General features: G+C 40.6%; 1 protein-coding gene across 8 annotated transcripts in view; it reads left to right on the top strand.

Moving 5' to 3' along the window:
- Window positions 1–14,547, top strand: part of camta1a (calmodulin binding transcription activator 1a) — a 451,533-nt gene that overhangs the window by 339,018 nt on the left and 97,968 nt on the right. For all 8 annotated transcript variants that reach the window (XM_036140494.1, XM_036140498.1, XM_036140504.1 and 5 more), the window contains one exon: window positions 13,418–13,489. In XM_036140494.1, the coding sequence (XP_035996387.1) occupies window positions 13,418–13,489 (72 nt within the window). The remainder of the gene's footprint in view (window positions 1–13,417; window positions 13,490–14,547) is intronic.

Raw genomic sequence — 14,547 nt, forward strand, 5'->3', positions numbered from 1 at the left:
TTGTTGACAGGCATCAATGCCGTGACTGCTGTAGTATGCTGAGGTCAAGGCGAGGCCTTACTGGACTCTTTGTGAAGTGTAAAAAAGAAATCAGCCTGACATATTTACTTGTCTGCAGAAGCTGTTAAACACTTTTTGTGTTACTTTGTCAAGCATCTTTCTTGACTTACTTAAAGGCCCTGACCTTACCACTCTGGAGAGTTTTTATACACAGATCAGTTGTTTTTTTTTCATTTCAGAAAATACCCTAATGGTGTGCAGAAAAAGTCCCTGTGACACCTATTCATCTCCAGTAGGTAGCAGTAACATTTACGGGTACAACTTGAAAATACAAAACGATTAAGATCGTAGCATGTGTTAACATAGATGTGAACCATTTCTTCCCTTCAATATTTTGCACTTTTACATTTCATATCACCTGGTGATCAGTCTGTGACTGCCTTAAGAAATGTCGTACCCACTTTAACCACCAGTAGCTTTCTATAATATAATCACAGTCTACTGTGAGAAAATGTGCTTTTGTGACTCTAGCAAAGTTTATTTAGCAGCAACAGGTCTCTTGCAGTTATGTTGGATTCATCAGAGGTTCCAATCTACACTTGAGATGGGCAATCTGGCCGAAACAGGCATCAGAACCACAATGAATGGAAACAAGATTTAATATAAATCATTCAGCCAAGAACATGGCTTTAGATTACAACACATTTGCGATTTTATATTTATTTTCATAATTTCTCAGTACATTAAACAATAATCCACACAGGTTTAACAACATATGTACTGAATGGTTTGTTTACAGGTGTATTTTGGACAAAATGGTAACAGCTGGGTATAAAACAGGGGTGTAAAACAACTGTAGCTAGTGCTCACTGAACATTTTGGCCTAAACTTATTTTTTTTTAAATGGAAAGAAATTCTCAGAGACAAAATATAGTAACACAGACGTGGGGGGAATGGTTTAATCATTGCTATGGTTTATAGCAGAGAAAGCACATAATCAGGATGTGCAAAGTAGGCCCAAAAAAAATCTCTTTACTTAATTTGGATATACCGAAAAATAATATTTTTTTTCATGTTTTATATGTTCACAAGATTTTGATTAAAATCTTTATTTTTCTCATTAAAAACATCATTTACATGTAAGGAAGAGTTGCAAAAACCCTAAAAAAAAGTTTTTTCATTTTTATTTAAGCTAAGAAACTGGTCTAAATGACTTTGTGTTTGTTTTTTTGTTTTTTTGTTTCTCTATGCTCCACCTTCATGCTAGCTGAAGCACTATGGTGATTTTGTTAATACATCCCCAAGCCAATACAGATCCATGTGTTTCTGATGTGTAACTAAAGATAAAAATGCTCTTTCTTCATAATGGTGGTAGTAGCATAGTGGTAAAAACCCATTTCTATTCTCTGGCTGTTCAGTGAGACTTGGTTTGACCTTGTTTGTCTTACATTGGTCATAACGTGTTTAGTCTGTTGTTGTTTTTATGTCATATTTATATAATTTTCATGTTTGTTTATAATTTGCAGTTATTTGCAGCCCTGTGTTTCAGTTGTGGTTGTTTTAAAGCACTTCATGAATAAAGCAGGTCTAGTATTATAAAATGCATGTGTTTTCTGGATAAGTCAGATGTTTTATACTGTGTCTTGTTGTTGTTGTTGCTACTAATTTATTTGTCTTCTGACATTTCTATCGGTACACTTCTATGTATGCATGTCCTAGCATGTTGGCTAACGGTGGCACGCCATAGGCTGATTAGCTGAGCCCGCCCAGCCCCAGACTGTGTCTGCTTTAACCTTGGCCAGCAGGCTGGAGGAGAGGGAAAGTAATTCTAACCTTAAAACCTGCTGATTAAAGCTAGTTTGGGGGAATTCGATTCCCCTTAATGCCTTTGGCCGCGAGCCCAGCTGGCTAGCATTAGCATCAACAGACACTGTGTCTTCAGTAAGGGAGACAGGCGTTCATGGGCCTGGGCGCGAGCCTACATGTGCAGAAGCATGACTATGAACTCCAAATCCCCTTGTCTATATTTTGTATCTCCCTGTTCCTCTTCTCAGTCTCTCATATTACTCGGGTTTCTCCCACAGAGCAGTAAAAAATCTCCCAGCAACTTTATCTCTGCAGTTTTCCTTGACTAAACATGCCTCCACTTTCTTTTGTTCTCGATTTATGAAATATGGTTTTTAATGCTACAAGTGGTCAGGGGTTTGTCTCCGTCCGCCTCGGTCCTCTTATTGTTTTCCTTTTGAACTTGATGTATAGCCATGTTTACATGTCCAGCGTGGCTAATTAATTCTCCTCCTCTGAGCCTGTTTATCAAACGTTTCTGTTTATTTTACAATGAGCTTTCTATTTTTAGGGCTAGTCATTTCCATAACACATGCATTTTCTTCCCGAGCGTCATTTGTTTTGCTTTGTTGAAGAATTTAGGTTTGTTCTCCATTTTTTTCCCCCTTTCAGCTCGGGAGCAGCCTGCCAATTCATTTTGCGGCTTGCTCGGTTTTGACTGATTTAGAGGCTGCAGCTGGTCCGATGCAGAAGACAGGGGAGATAAATCTAAGCCTCCTTTGATTTATTATGTATAATGTCTCATCAACCGTTTCTTAAGTCTGAAGATGCGTTGAAAAATTATACTGTTGCCATTCCACAAGTTGTAGCCTATTTAAAGGCGTGTAAAAGAAGATTTTTTATTTTTTTTAAATGGAGGTAGTAGCTGCGTTAAGATCCACTGAGCCATTCCAGAACTACCCATTTCTCTCTAAATCAAAATGTAAGCAATATCCTGCATATTACAGGCATTCTGGGCATAGTGCCACCCTACCAGACACTATAGATAATTTGATTCCCGCCGAACGATCGGAGAGAGTACAGCAGAGTGTATTGACTGTAAAGACAGCAGGTGAGATACGCAGCATTATGGTATCAGTCGAAAATAAGCTCATCCTCCAAACTGGAAGTGGCACTTTTCTGCGGTAAGTCATCTAATCACATCTGTTTAGAGCCAGAAATCGTGGGTTGATCAATAGTCATCATGGATGCTGTCGATGGCCGGACTGGTTTGAATTTTGCACGGTTCATGAATCTCTATTGTGTATGGATTTTGCGTTGCCTTCGTGGGATAGAGTTTGATAGTGCCGTCTGATTGGCTGCAGAGTGAGCTCTATTTATGCTGCTGCGCCCCAGGCTGTATCACCTGCCCCAGGCATCCATGTGAACAGACATATGCAAACATGCACACAGAGGTACTGTATACACACACACACACACACACACACACACACACACACACACACACACACACACACAATGATATGTTGCCTCTAATGAAGCAGTTTGCCAGAAGTGACTTTAGATGCTGAATGTCCATCTCAACCAATATATACTGGTACGAGTCATTCATTGCTGTGAATGCTGACAAATTTACAGAATATCCAGCTGAGATTGTTTATATCCTCAGAGGTAACATGTGGGAACAGATGCTGACTAAGGACACAAGTGAAATATATGTCAAAGTGGAGAACTATCATTGGAAGAGCTGGCTTGGCAAAGCATGTGTCATTGCTTTTGGATGGTAAAAAGTCAAACAAGCTATTAATTTATTTGTAGACTAATAATACCAAAGCATGTGTGATTTTTTTTCCCCCCACTGGAACTGACTATCAACCCAAAAGACAGATGTGCTGCAGTCTCTGACCGTGGATTTCTTTACATCACGGCAGGAAAACAGCAAATTGCCAACATAAATAAGGTGCCGCGCTCTGATTAGGACTGTCTTCACACATCATTATGGTCTAATGAGAGAGTTTCCTCTTCTCTCAGTCTCACTCTAACTGGCTTGCCAGCTTTGCCTTCACCAGTGTTTCATTTTACAAGCCCGTCGCTGGGTGTGCGCGACACCTGCCAGCTGTGATAGATGAATATAAGTGAAGCGTCGTCAGGGCGCTTGGCTGTGGCAATGGCCTCCGCAGGCCTAACAGGTAGCAAAGAAGAGCTCCGGCTCAGTATCCCGTGGCTTTATTTAAAACAAACTGTTTGCCCTGTGTGAACTACGATCCAGCTCTGCTCAAGATGACTCCCCGAGAGGACCGAGGACTGGACACGTACAGTCCAGGCGATAATACCCTTTCACCGGGTCTCATCACCATTTCATCGCCTTGACCACTTGCTTAAGTGGCAATGCATAATGAATTTGCTCCAGGAGGACAAACGAGGCTGTAACTCCTTTTTCATGCTGTCTGCACTGACAGCAAATAAATACATTGTGGTCATACTTCTTGTGAATTATTCTGTTAACTGTTCTAAATCATTTTTCTGTGTCTCATTTGCACACATGACAGCACACTAACAATACATTCAGATTAGCGACACCGCATGCATGTGTGTGTGTGTGTGTGTGTGTGTGTGTGTGTATGTGCATTGGCGGGTGAATCTCTTTGAGAGTACAAGTATTTGTTTCAATGTGTTCGTACCACTCTACCAAAGCTTTTGTAAATTACATGCTGGGAAAGTGCAATTTTTATGAGAGAATATGTGTGTGTATAATTATTGTTTAATTGCTTGCCCTGTGATGTGCTGTCATCTGTCACAGCCCACAGACAGCAAATAATGGTTCTTCTGCCGTCACTTTGTCACCCAGACGCTCAGCATGCAGAAAGCAGCAGAAACACCAGCAACTGATATGCGCCTTGAATAACTGATAAGTGCTAGGGTTGATGAGCTTTGCATCTATGGGGGTGTGGTTCAATATGCGGTGTCTTGCAAAAAAAGATTCATAGCTCTCAACCTTTTCTACATTCTGTCACAGAACTTTGTTGTATCCTGTCGGAGTTTTATGTGACAGACCAACACAAGGTTGAACATAATTGTGAAGTTGAAGGAAACTGATCCAAGCTTGTCTCTTTTTTCTTCTTTTTTTTTGTTAACAAAAAAAGAAATCTGAAATATGCAACATTCATTTGCGTTAGACCTCCCTAAAGCCATTTTTTTATAGAACCACCTTCCGCTGTGGATAAAGCAGTTATGTGGCCACCAGCTTATCTGGAGACTGAACTTTTTGTCTATTCTATTCTTACCTCAAGCTCACTCAGATTGGAAGGAGATCTTTTCCGAAACACAGTTTGAAGGTCTTCCCAGAAATTCTGAATGGGGTTTAGATCTGCGCCTTAACAAGCATTGTTGACTCCAACCAACACAAACAATTTCTCCTTTCCCTGCAAAAAAAAAAGCATTTCCACAGCATGATGTTACCACCACAATCTTTAACTGTGGGAATTGTGTTTTTATGCGGCCTTAGCAGAGCACCTGGTCTGGTCAGATGGTAGTGTGCGATGTATGTTCTTTAATGGTTGTTTTCAGATAAAGGTCAGATTTGCAGAGCGCACAACCAACCGGCCCTGTCCTGTTGATAGATTCCCTTACATGAGCTGTGGCTCTCTTACCTGACTCCGCCAGATAGATTTGCTCCGCATATCCATCTGGAAACCTTCCGTTGAAGTAATTTTGGGAAGGGGCGAAAATACTGGTTAGCTGATTGGCCTATGTTGGTGATAGACGGGCCAAATGAACCAATCAGATTCGTCGTCGCTCGTAACAGAGCGACGACGAAAACACAACCACAAGCCAAGCTACTCTTGCTGCTGCAGGTAAAGGCTCGTTAGCTCAGCAAATAAATACTCTGTAATTCCGATAAAACTTGCTCGATAGCCACGCTAACGGTAGTTTCATCGGCTGAAACCGCCATGTTGTTTAGACTGAACTGACGCGCTTCCCGTTGCGTCACACCTCAACCCGCCTCAAAGCCAACGCTGATTGGACGTTCGTTTGGTGAACGGCTCCAAATTTTCTTTAACGGAGAGTATCCAGACTGATCTGCGAGTGAAACCTTGAAAGCTCGCGAGATCAGGATGGTCTCACGAGGCTAGTGGCTCTCTACAACTCCTCCAGAGTTACCAGGAGCCCCTTGGCCACTTCGTGCTTTGTTGTGTTGATCCAATACATAAAATACAAATACAAGAAATGTAATTTGGTTGTTGTAACAAAATGAAAAAAATAATAATGAAAGAGGTATAAAAAAAAACACTTGTGAAGCACATGAATATATGTTAATGTCTCACTGCAAATTGTGAGACTGCACTTTTATATTGTAATCATTCATGATGTTGCAACCAATATGGATTTGTGTTTGAATAATTGTGGCTTCATTTGTAGCTCTGATCGTTCTTTTTTTCTTGTTCTTAAGAGAGTGAAGGTTCCCAGATTGACATTGTGTTTAACGTCTACTCCATGTTGCCACTGACAGCTTCAGTAGTTGTGTTATGCTTTTAGCCGCCTGTTTGTCTGCCTTGCCACTTTGCGTCATTGTGTAATGGGGGTAAATAGAGGGGAAGAAGAGCAGCCCCAGGGCTAATTTATTCACTCCCCAAGTCACCCCAGTCACTTAGACCTGTTGCCTGTCAGTCGTGTCAAGCATGTCAAAGCAGCATCATTCTGTCCATCTGCAGGTCACTCTCAGGGGGCCCAGAGCTTTAGGCTACAACAATATTAAGCCTGATCTGTGAATAACTCCTCAGGAATCAGAATTAAGGAGACAAACCATTTTAAGTGCAGTTTTCCCTCGCTCAGAGTGCTTTAAGAAGAGTCGGCTTTCTTTCCTCCTGTAGTGTTTTATTCATGTAAAAACTCTGCAGGGTTACAATGCCGTAGGTCCACACAGAAAGATATTTAAAGTAACATAAAATGTCCTAATAAATAACTTAGACTTTTTTTTACTTTACTTGATGACATCATAGTTTAACTTATTTGCATATCATGTATCTAAATTTGCCGAATCCATATAAAACATTCTGTAGAGTTGTTTCCTTCCATCCATCCACCCTCTCATCCCTCCATCCATCCTTTCAATCGGAGTTTTTGCAGGTTCCATAATTAAAGCCTGATGGTTGCAAAGGATGGAAAAGGTTTATATTTTATAATGGACTAAACATAGTGAGATCTATGACAACAGCAAATTTGAGTCCTGAAAGGTGCAGGACTCGAGCATAAAAAAAGATGTGACGGAACCCAGATCCTGACATTCTGATCAAAGACCTCATCATTCAAACCAATAAAGGCGTGTAAACAAATTAAATGGAGCACCAAAATAAAACTTCAAATGAGCAAAAGATCATAATCCATCCCGTAAAAGTTTGCTATTTCCCTGTTGGCTGTGAAAATAAATGCAAATTTGGAGTCGTATCAGCATTTGCGTTGGCACATAATGCTAGGTGTTGAAGAGAAGCTGTTGGCATTTCTGCTTGTAAGCACCTTTCCTAAAACTGTTGCAGCACATGACAATAGTGAAACTGTTTAAGGCCTCATAGATCAGTGCACAGCCTTGCATCAGTAATCCCTTGAAAGCTCACAAAGCCTAGTTTCTGACATAAATAGTCACAGAGCTGCAAAGTACAAATGTGTGTAGCTGTTGTGGTTGTAACATGATGTTCATTCCGCTGTTGTTGTGGGTGGAAGCCGCTGTCCATTGCCAGCGTAGCGTAATGGATGGCAGAGTTATAGGAGTGGGAGGAGGCATACATCCTTTACCAGACAGCTGTAATGGATGAGAGTTCAGGAAAAACATAAGAAAATGAGGCAGTCTGCAGGAGCTTAGCGTCTCAAACTCTCACCAACACACTTTGGGTGGTATTGAAATCAGCGAACAAATAGGTGCGAATAGAACAATGGAACACCTTGAGAAACCGAAAGGACTGATGGTGTTTGTGAATTGTTTTTCTCTTCTATGTGAATGAGCCGGGTGCACATTTAAATGCACTTGTTTGTACCTTCATATCTGGGAGATCTGTAAGCGCTTTCTTAGCAGTGTTATGCATCTCTCCGTTTGTGTGCCTTGCCTTTGTAGCTGTACATTCATCAGAGAGTTTGATGTTAGCAAATCAATGTTTATCCACCTCAGCAAGCCCTTCTCATTTTAACTAGGTTTTAATTAAACAAGACGAGCACAAAGAACACTTCAAGGCATCTATTTATCATTCAGTCCTCCAAGCAATGCAGCCCACCATCCCAATATTAAAAGAACCTTATCCCTCCTCCCGTGCCTGTCCCCTCGCCACTGCCTACTCATTTCCAGCGCCCCAGGAAACCTCCCTTAAGTTATTGAACGCGTACAGTACAGCAGTTGAATAATGAAGCTTGCGTTATTATGTCCATGTGCATTTCTGGACATGTGGAGGACAAAAGTAGCCTACATCTTGTGATTTCGTATCCAATATTTAAACCAAATAGGATTTAGGTGAAAGTCAATCCTCTCAACCTGCTTGCTTGTTTTACTGCTCTGGGAGAAAAACATATTGCCTTGAAAATACTGGACGGTCTTTGCTTTGCAATCAGCCAAACTCCTCAAGAATATAGAGTTAAAACCAAACATTTAAAAACATTACACACCCAGTCCTTCTATACCCATAACCCATCATATACTCATTCCTTCTGAAGGAACTGATGTAACTGGGCCAGGTTTCTAGGCCATCTTGCTCACAAGGAACTTTCCAGCTCCCCCCACAAATTTACTGTTGGACTGAAATCAGGCCCACCCAAAGCATTGACTTTGAATTAAATTCAGTTTTTTTTTTATATTGCGGCAATTCATAACATGCATGATCTCAAGGCATTTTGCAAAGTAGATGCTATGGAGTCATACGGACAGATTGATTAAAAACTTTTCTCTCTAATGCCCCTTTCCCATGGACTCCACTTGACTCCGCCCGCTTTTCAAGCGTTTCGATTAGTTTTTTTTCACACCTGGCTGGCTTTTTTTGTCCCTCCTCAGGAGGTAGTATGGTCGTGGCAGAGTAGGGCTGAAATGTGACGTGACGTAATGGGACAAGGAGAATCGATAATGTTTTCTCCAAGAAAGTGCAGGGAATAGTTAAACTGAAGAGTGACAACAATAAAATTAAGGACCTTCATGAATGGAGTGGGTCAAACCGAAATCTAATTTTGTTACTTACAAACCATCAACCTCACCTGAAGCAAACCAAAAAAAAAAAATGAAAAGGACACTTCAGCTTTCTATATGCAGATGGACGCGCTGTATTTAATAAGCTAAATCAAATCCGTGGATTCAGCGAGGCTTTCTCTCATTTTACACGCACAAAAAAGCTATTATGGTTTGTCTCTAAACCATGTCTGGTTCAAAAATGTGTCCATGGCTCCTAATGAAACCACGACGAGAATGTAGAGGAGCTGCCCGCTAAAGAAGAGTGCCTGCAACAGACGTAACCCAAAGAACACTCCACTAATTCAGCGTGGCGTGAATATCTAATATACAACCTATAAAATTTATTTTACTGCTGTCAAAAGTCTGCGGTTTTACACTTTAAAGTCCTTATTGTGATTGTCACCATGGCTGAGCCAAACACATCATCATAAAGACCTAAATTTTAACTCCATAGGGCAAAATTTGGAGTAGGTCAGATGGTCTCATCGCATCTCTTCTGCGTCTGTCACTCCCCAATACCTGTACAGGCAGAGAGAAGCTTGATGTCATATTATTGTTAGTTAAGAACGATCTGTGACTGAGATATTTATCTAAGTGGATTCATTTACACCTAATAAAATCTTCAACGCTTTGCTGCATATAAAATAATATAATAATATGAATATAATCACACAAACATCATCGATAGAAGAACATGAGTTTTTTGGCAGCAGTAGCTCAGCTGATGCCCCCCCCCCCTCCAGGAAGGTGTAATAGCTAAGCAGAACACCCAGCCAGATGTATCTACTATAAAGAGAAAAAAACGGAGAGATAACATTACGTTAAAAGGTGAAATAAGAGCAAATATTGCATAATTAGAAATAGTAAGAAAATGTAGATAATTGAGAGAAAGTGGGCATTATGTGCTCCACCAGCCAAAGCCTATAGCAACATAACTACAGACGTAGCTCAGGGTAACCTAAGCCACTCTAACTCTAAGCTTTACCAAAAAGGAGAGTTTTAAGCCTAGTCTTAAAAGTAGACAGGGTGTCTTCCTCACAGACTAAAACTGGGAGTTGGTTCCACAGGAGAGGAGCCTGATAGCTAAAATATCTGCCTCCCATTGTAATCCTAGAATAGGGGTGTCAAACCGGGCCGGTGTCCTGCAACTTTTAGATGTGTCTCTGTGTCAACACCGCTACATCAAATAGCTGAATTAGCTTATCCGTATGCATGTAAGGGACATTGGGAGATTTCTTATACTAAAGGAGCTGTGAGAGGGAGCATACAGGCTCCTTTTCCTACCGCCTTCTCTACTCACTGCACTACTCGGACAGCACTTATCATGGCGACCACTGACATACTTCTTTGGCTAAAGAGTCCTTACCAAATAGACATTTTCGGATGCAGCCAAGTTCTCCAGAGTCCTGCTAATGACCTGATTATTTGGCTCAGGTATGTTAAATCAGGAACACATATAAAAGTTACAGAACTCTTGCTGCAACATTTTGGATCAGCTGAAGGCTTTTAATTGCATTTTGTGATGTTTGGTTTATTGCTGTAATGTCAGTAGAGATTTTTTTCTCTGATTATCAAGAAGCCCAGTTTTGAATAAAACGGAAATAAAACTCATATAATTTTCATTGTAATTAATAATCCTTTTATATTATGTTTTGATGGATGCCTGTTTCATTTTTACAAGAAAGATTAATGGGATAATGAAAATGTATCTTCACCTAAATCTGTCTCTGGTATGAATCATTTTTAGCTTATCTCTATATCACAATGCTAGTTGAGGCAACCAGCAGAATAGTGTTTACATTTATTCATGTCACCATTTGCTTCAGCATCTCTGTTAACATGGCCTCTGGATCATCAGAGTCATGTTCTGGCTCAAACATACAAGGAAAACCCAGTGCAGCTGAAATGGTCACTCCGTCTCATTTATGTTGGATTTTTTGTTGGATCCATCAAAGCTGTAATTCTCATGGAACGTCTTAAAGATCGATCTTAAAGAACGTCGTTGGAACGTCTTCATTGTCACTGTCAATCAAAGTCTTTACTCAAGCCAATAGATCAACTTGAAACTTGATTATTTGTTTTGGAAATACATCTCTGCACAGCTACTTTAAGACAGATTAATCTTCTCTTAAAAATATTGTGCTGCATGAACCCGTTGCCTGTGAATAACCAGGTAAAGGCTTAGCAGTGGTGAAGTTATGTATAATGAGATTAATTAGAGAAAGCCTAAATTTCCTATTAGGTCATTTGGGGTCAGGACCGTGAATCTAACAAAGGACTGGGAATGAGATAGGATGGAAGAATGCAGTGCAGCTGTGCTTCTGTTTCTCAGTGTGATGGTTTACTGCACTCACCTTTTCCTCCTGGCTGCTAAAGAATGTCTCCTGGCCTCTTTTCCAGATACCAGGGGGCGTTATCAGCCCTCCCTTGCTCTTTCCACAGTAATGAGCCCCGAGACGCAGCATTATCTGTTTACGATAAGGATATTAATAACACTGTGCTTTAGTTATGCTCTGAGTTCTTCTGCGGGGTGAATTTGTTGCTGCTTGAATCTTGACCTGCTTGACTAGGAGGAGGAGATTCAAACAGCATTTGGCCAACGCAATCAGCCTTTTGTTTCCCCTTAAATTGTCACTTGAGATCTTCTTTCATGCATGAATGTCATTAATTTTGGTATTTTAATTATTTTTTTTCCTAGAGTGGGATAATTATTTAAAATCAATATTTGGGTAAATAAGTTAGACAAGCATTATGTTTGATCCACACGTAGTCAACAAGTATACATACATGCTTTAAATTTGGGCATCACACAAAATCCACATTTAGTGCTTAAATACATTTTGTTGTGTACTGGGAGTCTCTAGGGGGGCAGGAAAGTAGTCTCTCCAGGAACTACATAGATATTTTTATATTTTGTTTTAGATCATATTTTTCAAGCCATTCAGTTTACCATTACATTTGTTTTAACAATTCCGTCACAGTATTTGCTGAGGAAGAGCTTCCGGCTCACCAATTTTGCAAATCTGCAATTTTCATGTTTTTTGTCATAATTTTGTAGTCTCAAGGAATTTATTAAACCATCCCCCTGTCATACTAAAAAAAAAACTGGCCGAACAGGATGGAGTAGAACTCTCTGCGACGTGGAGTGGGCGGGGTGTGAAGTGCCTCCTTTGCATTTAAAAAGACAGCACCAAAATGAGTTGCTCTCAGACAAACCTCATAACAGGGGCAAAAGTGAGGCTGTGTGGCGAAAATAACAAAGAATTCAGACCACAGCATTGCTGTTCCACTTTATATAAACCACAACTGAATGATTTAAATGTGAAAAGTAAGGTACTAAAAAGCATGGTATGTCCTCATTAATATTTGCATACATCCCCACTATTAATTTGTTAGATGGTTTAATTTTGTTTGGCATTAATCTGGTAAGATATTTGAGCTTGCATGTTTAATTTGGACTATGTGGGTATGAGAAAATCTACAATAAATTCAAACTCATGAAAACATCAAAATTTGGATACTGTAGAATGTTTTGTCTCTTGAAAGAAAGAATGGTTCAAATGTGTCATTAAAAGGCAATATGACATGCATGGTGATGATGAATGTAATAATCTTCTGACCACAGCTTTATCTTAACTCTACTTTATTTAAACAGCACTTAACTCTACTGCATGTACAACAAGTAAAACTGCATAGCTGCAAATGTGGCAGCCCCTCAAACCCGGTGAGGCAAAGGCGGGGACAAAATTCTTTAGATCTTGTCTGTTTTATGCCTCTCCACAACATTGCTGCCGTGCCGATGTGTTGGATGCTTCCATAAATTAGATGTTGTATTTCTTCGTGGATGAAAGCATTCTGCTGCTGGTGCAAAGTTTATAAAAAGGACAGTAATGATTTTTGTAGCTTTGACAGAGACAGCCTAAATAAAATGACACGATCCAGCTTTTGGGTAGAAGCTGACAGTACCTGCCAACACCTTCGGCTCGTAAACATCATTGTATATCCTTGTGCATCTAGAAGAGAAATGCACTTTTTGTAAGGGTTCCACACATCTCTGCCAACAAGGTCTGATCTTGTAATTACTATTTTGGGAATAAAGTTCTCTTTAACAAGTTTCTTTAACACAAAAGCCATTTCAGGGAAATGCTGGTCATAAACGGAGGAACAAAGAGAAAGCATTGGAATAAGAAGCAGATACTGGGGCATTGCTGAGGAGTTCACTGTTTAATCTCACCCATTGTCTCCCTCAAGGTCATTGTCTTTGTTTTTCAAGAACAATGGTTCTAGTGGGAGTTATAATATAGAGGGAAAAGGTTGTGGGTTCAAAAATGTCCAGGTGTCACGGTCAGCTGAGAGGTCAAACCTACTTCTCTCTGTAATGTGTCCTTTTTTTCTGTCCCCTTTTCTCTCTTTTTTTTGCCCTCCCTCCAGTGTCTGTATGGCTGCTACGTCCACTCCTCCATCATCCCCACCTTCCACCGCAGGTGCTACTGGCTGCTCCAGGTAAGCACTCCTGTTCTTCTCCTGTATGGTTCACCCTGCTTTATTTAACTCCCAGACGCTCCCTCCCCATCCACAAAAACCTGAATGAGTCGCCGGATATCAGTTTCTATTAAGCCAAAGCGTTTACCTTTGACAGCCAGCAGGCAGACATCAACTTATTCCTCCACCCCACCTCCCTCGCTCTTCTTTCCCTTTTCCCTCCCTGGCCTCCATTTCCCTTATCTTTCCCAGTCATTCACTTTTCTGATGGCATTGCCCATACAAGCCGTCCAGCAGGACAGTATCTCAGTCTGCTAAAAGCTTTGCCATCTCCCCTGCCTAACAGCTGCAGTGATGGGCAGTAAAAGCCTGATGGAAGAGTTTCCCTGTACAGTACAGTGTGCTTACCGTTGGTCGTCAAGTCTGCAGCCTGAGAGTGGTTGTAAATAGCAGTCCTTTGATCACCTCCCCAATACATCTCAGCGTTCTCCTTTTGCATGACAGCCATTACAGTTGGAGGGTGCGTGATACAGCCATCGGCACACACAGTTTTAAGCGAGGTTGAGCACATGCACTGTGAATAGGAGTTTATGGGGACGATGGGCCTCCCAGACTTTAGATGTCTTTATAGTGCCTTGCAAAAGTGTTCAGACCCCTTGAGCTTTGTCTCATTTTGTCGCCAACTTCACTGTATTTTATTGGCTCATGATGTGATGGACCCACACAACAGAACGACCTGCACACTGTAATGAATGGCAATCATCATTTCAGTATCAATACTGTATATACAAAATTGTAACAGGAAGTTATTGCTTTGATGGGACATATTGCACACTGTTATACTTTAAAGGCTATGAATTCACTTTCTAAATGTTAGTAATAGATTTGGGAAGCTTTATGCACTGTTCTTGCTTTTTGAGTCAAATACCTGATAGATAAGGAAAGTTGTGTAAAACAGCCAACCCACTAAGACATGGCCGTCCACCTAATCTAACAAGCAGAAGCAGCCTAGAAGTGCATGGTAACTCTGGAAGATCTTAAAGGGCCAAACATGTAGAAAAAGGTGCTCCGATCAGAGA

The sequence above is a fragment of the Fundulus heteroclitus genome, chromosome 1, assembly GCF_011125445.2.
Source record: "Fundulus heteroclitus isolate FHET01 chromosome 1, MU-UCD_Fhet_4.1, whole genome shotgun sequence".
Lineage (NCBI taxonomy): Eukaryota > Metazoa > Chordata > Actinopteri > Cyprinodontiformes > Fundulidae > Fundulus > Fundulus heteroclitus.